Source organism: Chrysemys picta, unplaced genomic scaffold, assembly GCF_011386835.1.
Source record: "Chrysemys picta bellii isolate R12L10 unplaced genomic scaffold, ASM1138683v2 scaf5, whole genome shotgun sequence".
Classification (NCBI taxonomy): domain Eukaryota; kingdom Metazoa; phylum Chordata; order Testudines; family Emydidae; genus Chrysemys; species Chrysemys picta.
In genome coordinates this window covers 27159-36574 of record NW_027052712.1, presented here as the reverse complement: position 1 = coordinate 36574, position 9416 = coordinate 27159, and the positions used below count along the sequence as shown (strand labels likewise).

Sequence of the window (9416 nt, the reverse complement as noted above, 5' to 3'; positions counted from 1 at the left end):
TACTAATCTCTAGTTCAAATGGCCTAGGGTTAGGGTAAAAGTGAAGGAGGAAAATCATGCGGGTCACATAATATTTGGTCACTTGAATAATGTGTAGAAAATATTTTTGCTAGTTACTTTCTGTTATCTGTTCTCTGACTGTGCCCCGGTTAGTTTTTTATTAAAAGTCAGTCAAGGAAAAGACACATTGTTTATTTTTCATTGTGTAATTTGTCTACCAGGTTGAGCATCCTCAGAGGTCCAAAAAGGCAGTGTGGCACAAACTGTTGTCCAAACAGAGAAAAAGAGCAGTAGTGGCCTGCTTTAGAATGGCTCCATTATATAATCTGCCAAGGTAAGAATGATGTGGCGAGCGTCAAACGAAGGAAATACACATACCAAGGTTCTATAATGTTGTTTTCTGTTTTTATCTCCGAAATGAAAATGTACAATGATTTATTACATTCTTATCGTCTGTCTTTTGAAAAGAGGTGCTAAAAGTGCTAAGTGAAAAAAGCTGATCATGGCATTTTCTCTTCTCAGTAAACCCTTCTGTTACGTTCTTCTTGGTATAAATTTTCTTTTCTATTGGTCTGCATTTATATCCAAATGCAGTGCTCGAGCTCATGGCCCAAACACAGGATTGTGCACCCCAGAAACCACTACATGATCATGAGGGGAAGTAAATCTCCTCTCAGGCCATGAATCAGCTGTGGGGCAACAGTAATTATTAGGTGCACACTTGTCACAGGACAGAGGGCTGGGATTATTCAAATAGTAATGAATCCTAATCTTCCCATAATTCCACCCTGGACGCTCTCTACATGCCTTCCCTCTGCATCCTGCTCCTCCAGGCTGCACAAGGTGTCCCTGCTCCTCCTTGTGAAGCAGAAGTACAGAATCTACGACCCGAGAAATCTCAGTGGCTGTGGAGGAAGGGGCTGGATTTGCCCCTAGACACTTTGCTGTTTGGCCCAGTCCAGCAAAAAGTATTGCTAGAATGTGTGGGTCCATTGTACAACATGCTACTCTCTCCAAGAGATCATTTGGCCTGTTGCCAAGCTCAGTCAGGAAAAGGGAATTCTGTATCAAGCACAAAAGCCATGACAATTGCCGAGGCTGAGTCTGTGATTCTGCCCCAGGGAAGGTGTCAGTGGTTTGGGCTATCACATTGGATTGATTTTGGCCTTATGTACCTGCTTCTAAAAGGAAACTACTGCTATATATAGGGATTGAGACACCTTTGCCACTAGTTATTCTTACTTTTTAAAAGTGGTTCAATGTGTTTCTGCATATATGCCTATTGGAGTTGTATATTTTTATTAATTCTGTTTCACTCTTCATTCACCCCAAACATTTGAAAATGATTGATGAAATGAATGAGGATTCATAAGATTATTCTATTGAGGTGTACTCCACTGATTCAATTATAAATGTGAAAAGTTTGTTTTTGCTTATTATCTTGCAGGTATCTCTGAAATAAAAACATGGTCCTAAATTCACTTTACTCTGCATTGATTTAATTTTACTTATTTTGAAATAAATTAATTTATGATTTTGAATATGCAAATTTAATCATGAAAATGAAAAATACAATTACTTGGCCATCAGTCCAAACAAAAAGGCATCCATGGCTGTGGTCCCAGCAGTATAGTGTTAAATGAAAATTTTACAGTCAAGATGAAACACACTAATGTAATCCCACAAGATCATCATCATTGAATGGATTGTAGTTCTCTCTTACTATTTTTAATTGCTTCAAAAGATACTTGAATGATTAGATCTTGGAATAATTTATTAAACTCTGACACTAGTTTGCATAGATGTTTTTAATGCCAGACACTTTTGAATAGGGGACATCAGTGAAAATTCTAGGGCAGACTTAATTAAACAAATGGATATTTTTTGACAGGTCTTACCAGGAAATATTGCTCCCCTGTGCAAGTGGTTGTTGTAATAGCTGCAAAATTCTCTGAATAAAATGAATGTATATTGAGTAAATCTTCTTTTTATAGATTAATAGTTTTGTTTTAAATATTCTCTTTTTAGGCATCGAGCTGTCAATCTCTTTCTTCAAGGTTATGAAAAGTCTTGGATTGAAACAGAAGAGCATTACTTTGAAGATAAACTGATAGAAGATTTAGCGGTATGTTCTGGGTGCAGGGATAATGGGATTGTAGATTATATTTATTGATAATCATATATAATGAACAGACAGGTATTTAAGGAAAAAGAACAAAATATAAAACCAGGGTATTAGTATTGGCCCCGACAAGACCTTCCCTTAGGAGCACCTGCAGAAGTTGCGTAGGGGGAGGAAATCTATTAGGGAGGTAGAGCTTGAGCCCTGCAGAAAATGCCATGGTTCCTACTCCAAACCCGTCAGATCCTGAGAGCCATTGGCAAATAGGCTCTGTGTTCTTGTCCACTGCTGAGCCTTCTCCCACTCCGTAGGGCCTGGGTGAAGGGCACGAGTCCTGAGGAGATGGCTCAGCCCCACCTTTCACACTGCGGGCCCAGTTCAGTGCACACTGAAGTCACGTATGAGTCTTAGCATTTTGTGAAGGGTCCCCTCCATACACAAAGGTAGGGGTGGAAAACTGGGCTGCTATTATTAAAAAACAAAATGTTTAATTTGATTTTAACTGTTTTGAGTTTATGCTGAGAGAGAGAGACTGTGAACTGTTTTGAAGCAGACAAAGATTGAAACAGAAGAGGGAATATGATCAATAAATTGACAAAATGTCAACGGGATTTCTACTATTAGGAGGCAGGATAATTGTTTTTTGCCTAAGTTTTAAAAACCAGTTAGTTTTGTTGAAGTCATCTGTAGATCCCTTTTTGTGCAATGCATTACATTGTCAGCGTAAAATACAATTTTCCTGATTGGATTAGAATTCGATTCACTGGACAGCGGTTATAAAAACAAGAAAATATTTAACAGTGTTTGTGCCTGTCTACAATAATTGTTTACAACAGGCTATTTAAAAATAATCAATTCAGAATCTAGCTTTCAGCAACTTTATTATAACAAATTAAATTTCTTCATTTTTTGTAATGTAGTCAAAAGATAACATACAGTTGAAAAGCATATTTTCATAATGATTTCTATAGATACTGTCTTTAATAGCTTTGAGCAATTCTGAAGATTTCTGAAGATCATCTAGAATTTGAGAAACAGAATATTGTAGAAACATTGTTGTAAAGAGAAATGAATAGAAGCATATATTAAGATATTAACCCAACAAAAAGCTTTAATTTATTACGTGATTAACTATGATTTTGTGAGGATTAGACAGCCAGTCTACTCAGAGTCTAAACGCTTATATAACATTATGTGCTCAAGTATAACAAATTTAACACTTTAATGTCCGGCATTTCTCTTTCCCTATTTTTTAAATGGTAGGATCTGGTGGGGTTATGAGAAGTTGGAAAATGACATAAACTGAAGAGCAGAAGATGTCAGTGATTAGAGCATAATTAGACCCTTCTCCATGCATAACTGGTCCTTGCTTCCTCCACCTATGCATAATGTTGGGCTTTTTCTCCCTTGTGTGTATAGTGTTATGTGACTTCACTGTCTATTTTGGCCTCATGCTGTTAGTTATATCCCCTAGACAGATGAGAGCACAGAAGAGTTCATTTAAAAAAAAAATCTTTTTATTGCAGATATAACTTAATAAATTCACACACACTAAGAGGGTAATGCATTTAATAGCAGCTAGTGCCTCTTTAAAATGTTTACAAATAGAAACCTCTAACAAGAACACTTCAAGAATTGTTCCTGATCTTTGGAAGTAAACAATGGATAAATTATTATAGTTGTTTATAGCAATACACACAGCCTAATTTCAGACTGCTCAACTTCTGAACTACTGAACATGCTGTGTGCTGACATCCACTGTTCCTGCAAAATCTTTAAAACTAGAATCCACTTACGTGCAACTAACCTTGCATCTTGGAGGGCACACAGAAGCTCATATTCTTGGCCGGAGTGGGGGACTCCTGCTGCACCATTCATACATTGACCGAGAGAGAGACCAGAAATAGACACACCCTCATGATATTTATTTCATGTATGAGTTTATTTCTATGATATTCACCCTCATGTATCTTCAAAAATTAAAAAAGCAGGGCTCAGTGGCCTCGAGAAAAGAAGGGGAAAATAAAAAGTAACTGTAAGGGCTTTCAAAAAGGAAACACAAAATGTTCATAGATGAATTAACCAAAATATAATAGAAAGTCTTTACACTGACCCTGGCTGTCAGAACTACTTTGTGACCCCAGAGGCATTCCCCAAAATTGCAAGAAGTGACAATTTTGTGGCAGCAGGGTGTGGGTGTGCATGCAAACATCTGGTACAGTAACTAACTTAAAATAACATGAAGGGCTCTCTCTTCACTATCTAGTCACCTTTCCTCCTCATCTCAGCATGATGTGTATGTATGTTCTGGGAAGATCAAAATAAACTCTGTACCAGCAGATGGCTAGAAGTCTCACAACAGTATGCCTTTTGGGGAACACAAAGCAGATTGGCTGCTGTAGTGCTCTTTAATAGAGGGCAGCATGCATTCCCTCCATGCCAGCTCCGTTCTGATGGCTGGTGTAGGAGGAGGAAGGAACTGTTGAAGTTAGCACCGTAGATTACAACACAGTCTCCCAATCTTAGAAGCTCCTTGCAGGGTCAAGCACCCTGTTCACATGCAGAAGGACAGCCAAGGGTGTCCGACACTTGCTATAAAAACCAAAGTAATCTGGAAAATTTCTCATGAAAGGAAATAATTATTTCTATTTTATTTGTCCTTTCCTCCAATAATAGAAATGGAATTCACCTTTTCCTACCCCTTATTCCCTGGCTTCTCAAAATTCCACCTATGGGCCAACATTTTGCTATTCAAAGTGTGATTATTTCAGTCTGACATGCTAAACCCAAAAGGAAAGCACAGCCCTGCCAAGTCTGGTACATTGAAAAGACAATTTGGTGGGTTTCTGCCACAATTGCATTTTCTCCTCTTGGGAATGTTTCAACATTGTCACATTTCAATGTATGAGGTGATGATACCAGCATCAATACATTTCAGGGTGCCACTCCCTTCACAAAGAGAAGGACAATGTTGGTTTCAGCCTGAAGTCTCTCACCAGGGTCACGCTGTAGCATGGAAAAGTTTACTTTTATTGAAAAGTATCACCAAAATAAATTGAGATTTTTAATCTATTTTTAACGTTTTGACTATGGTGCTCTACAATAATGGGGGTTTATCTGAAATTAAATCAGATGGCTTACCATGCCTTCCTTTTTTTAATGTTCTGTTACAAAAAACACTGTTCCTATATTTAATAAAAAGACAGAGATTATATATGCACCTGAGTTCATATGGATACACTTGATATAATATGACTTCTGGCAGTAAACTATGTTGAGAAACTATTACTGAGTGCAGTTATTTAACAGGAATGATACTGAATCAATTAATGTTAGTGTAACTCAACTACTATTGTGTGGCACTTCAATATTTAGAAACACTATAATTAAAAATGTTCCCAATTAATTTTTTTATAGATTCATACATTCCAAAGCCAGAAGGGACCACTGTGATCATCTAGTCTGACCTCCTCTATAGCACTGGCCATAGAACTCCCCCAAAATAATTCCCTGAGCCTTTGTTTTGCCCACTTTTGTTAAGTTTGTTCAGGTAGTGAATTTTACATTTAAATAAATGTAAATCAAAATTTTATTAATTAATAAATTGAAAATTAAGAACCCCTGCATTCCAGAAACACCAGAAAACCCACTTGTTCTCATTGCCATGCTAAAGTATACTAACGCAATGAATTCCATTTAACACAGTCATTGGCAAATTGATTCCTACATTTAATTTGAAGTAGACCTTTGAAATCCAATATCGTGGATTAAAAAATTAACACAACTTCCACTCTTTAGCTTGATCAGTTTTTATAACGTTAGGCAAGTGTTTTGGATGATGAAATCATGGGTTATAGAAAGTTGTCACTTAATTAAAGAGAATAAAGAGCCCATGGAGGGCCCGCTATGATGATCAAATATGACTGCAATTATAATTTGCATTATTCAGACATAATTATCTGTTGTAAGCACTGACTTGTATTCCTAAATGTTTGTGCACACTCCTGGTCCTGGGTAATAACAATGGTGACTTATTTCCCTGAAAATGGGCTAATTTAAAGGCTTTATGAGACAGGCACTGCCATATCTGACAGGAGCCAAGCCCACAGCTTCATCCAGTAAATATTCGGTACAGCTGAATGGAGAGGGAGGGGGTGAATGAGCCATTTGTAGCTCTCTGATAATTGGCCCAGTTCAATACTGATCCAATCACTCACACAATTCAGAGCAGTATTAGATCTGCTCTAAACTACACCTGCTAGCTATTGCCCAAAGGACCTGGTACACTAGCTAGGGATAGCAGGAATTGCAGCAGCGCTCTAGCCACAACCTCTATACCAGAAGGGCTAGAAGTGGATAGCCTAGAAGCCATCTCGGTGCCATATGAGTATGAAATCCACAGCTAGCCCTCAAAGCTGGCTTTCCAGCTCCTTTGCAAAGAGACTGGAGCAGATCAGATCATCTGACCCAGAATCTTTTAATATTTCAGTTTCCTCATCTGTAAAACAGGAATAATGAGGATGACAAAGAAGCAGTGGATACATTTATGAATGTGCTTAAGTACTTTGAGATTCTTGGAGTGAAAATTGAGAATTGTTGTTTGTGGATTTAATATGGTGTCCTTTTTCAGGCTTAGCTGCCTTTTCCTGACAGGGTGATTTAACCCTTAGTCCTTACAATGGAAAGTCATTTGGTGTTTTGCCTGAGTAAGGTCTTCAGGAAGAAATTCACAAAGGAGTTTAGATCTTACATCACTTTTCCTTTTAGAAAAATAGAATTATCTGTGGGAATTTACAAAATTTACTCTTTTTTTAAAAGCAATTCAGTGAAGTGAAGACTTATCCTGCATGCTTATCTTTTCAATAAAGTTATAGAAAATATAGCTACTAGTGTCTCACTATATTATTATGTGAGGGCAATCGCTCTCTGAGTGAAATTCACCTTTGTGTGTACGACCAGCACCTATTTTGAGGTCTTAAGTGATCTCAAGTGATCCTTAAGCCTCTTGCTGAAATTCTTCATAGGTAATTTCTGCATTAATTTGTAAGTATGGGAAAGTCCCTATTTTCTTTGAAAAGTTAAAAGTGAACAACTGATTCCTTGTGAGTAACTTTGAAATACTTTCTAATTACATTTAAATTCCTTATGTATCCTGTGTGTTCTGTGTCTCTCTTCCTTACACTTTGTGACTAAAAAGATTTTAAAACTGGATTGTTTTGTTTTAAAAATAAGAATGGTTACTGTTCCTTATTCCCCACCTGAATTCATGCTTCACAGTCAGAAAGAGAGGATTATACATTCATCTAAGGAATAAGGATTTGAAACCATTAGGAAAGAGATAATAAGACAGAAAATATCAAAATCATATGATATGATAATGCCATTATATAAATCTACACCTTGAATATGTGTGCAGTTCTGGTTGCCCCATCTCAAAAAAGATACTAGAATTGAAAAAGGTACAGAAAAGGGCAATAAAAATGTTTGAGGATATGAAACTGCTTCTGTATGAGGAGAGAGTAAACAGCTTGAAAAGAGACACAACTAAGGGTGGATATGATAGATATCTATAAAATCATGAATGATGTGGAGAAAGTGAATAAGGAAGTGTTATTTACTACTTCACATTACACAAGAACCGGGGTAACCCAATGAAATTAATAAGCAGCAGGTTTAAAATAAACAAAAAGAAGTACTTCTTCACACAGTGTACAGTCAGCCTATGGAACTCATTGCCAGGGGATGTTGTAAAAGCCAAAAGTATAATGGAGTTCAAAAAAGAATTACGGTACATAAATTCTTATTAATCTCAGGAGTAGATTAAATATCAGCAGATACCCTCAATAATAAAGACCAAAGGAAGGGAAATGTGAAAGTGCTCATATATAATCAAAGTTGTTTAAAATAGAATTTGCTGTGTTCTGCCCCAATGTGCTACTCACCTCTCTTTGACTTCATTGGGAGTTGCACATGTCTATCTCAGAGTACAATAGGGTTCCAGTGTATTTTCCCTGAGGGTTTCTTTCCTGATGTTTAAAGCAGGGATTCCCAAACTTTTTCATAATGTGTGCCACTTATTAACAAGACTTTTGAATACCTAATCTCCTTGCAATTGTCATGTGGCCAACCCCCTCCTATTGTGATCAAATAACACGCCTGTGACAACAATTGTTGACATGGAATATTAATCTCAGCTATGCATTGGGCATATTTTTATCTGTATTTTAATGTATTTGGGCAGGTGGAAATGAGGAGGAGCCAGCACCACATGCTTAGGCAGTTCTCCTGGAACCACCACCACGTGTTCTCTGGAACATTGATGGTCAACATAGTACAGTTTTGGGGACCCCTGGTTTGCAGACTGAGGCCAGGTCTACACTACCCCCCTAATTCGAACTAAGGTACGCAACTTCAGCTACGTGAATAACGTAGCTGAAGTTCGAAGTACCTTAGTTCGAACTTACCTTGGTCCACACTCGGCAGGCAGGCTCCCCCATCGACTCCGCGGTACTCCTCTCGCCGAGCTGGAGTACCGCAGTCGACGGCGAGCACTTCCGGGTTCGACTTATCGCGTCCAGACTAGACGCGATAAGTCGAACCCAGAAGTTCGATTGCCAGCCGCCGAACTAGCGGGTAAGTGTAGCCAAGGCCTGAAACTATCTGAAGTATTATGCTGTCATATGAAAGTTGGCTTTCTACTAATTCATGGGGGCTCATAAGACGAGGTTAAAATAATGCTTTGAAGATACTTTCAAATCCAAACCTTTAGGGGGTGCTCTGTCAACTGCCACTTTATAAATCATTGTAAAAAGAAAAGTCAGCCCTAACTAGAGGATTGTAAACCTAAAATTAAAAATTACCCAACCAAGCAAAGATGCTCTTTTCTAAGTATGGAAAAACTTGGGCAAATGTAGAGCTTTAAAGTGAGAAGAAAAAAAATCTACATTAACAGTAAAAATGCGGACTGTCCAAAGGATCCACCCTTGCCAACTTTAACACTGTTATTGGTAGACATGAAATCCCCCATCTTAAAATGATGAGGAGGACTGCAAGTTTGGGTTACAGCCCCTCCCCCACCGCACAATGCATCAGGCTCTTTAGGGAGCAAGAAGCAGCATGGTTGGCAGGTCACAATAGGCACCATAAAGTAGTAGGAGCAGGGAAGAATTCTTCACTCTGCTGGGGCAGGCTGTTACAGTAAGGTAGGAGCAGATAGTTAGTGCCTTGTCAGCCTTAAGGTGGTAGCCCATACTGTGTTCAGGCTATCCCCCCAACTTAATCCTGATGACAGTAG

The 9416-nt window shown here is 38.1% G+C and overlaps 1 protein-coding gene across 2 annotated transcripts in view; it reads left to right on the top strand.

Annotated features, from left to right (window-relative positions):
• The first annotated feature begins 6 nt into the window (after positions 1–6).
• Positions 7–9416, top strand: part of LOC135977635 (ryanodine receptor 2-like) — a 36549-nt gene continuing 27139 nt past the window's right edge. For both annotated transcript variants that reach the window (XM_065578843.1, XM_065578844.1), the window contains exons 1-2: positions 7–334; positions 2029–2125. In XM_065578843.1, the coding sequence (XP_065434915.1) occupies positions 309–334; positions 2029–2125 (123 nt within the window). In that variant the 5' untranslated portion in view covers positions 7–308. The remainder of the gene's footprint in view (positions 335–2028; positions 2126–9416) is intronic.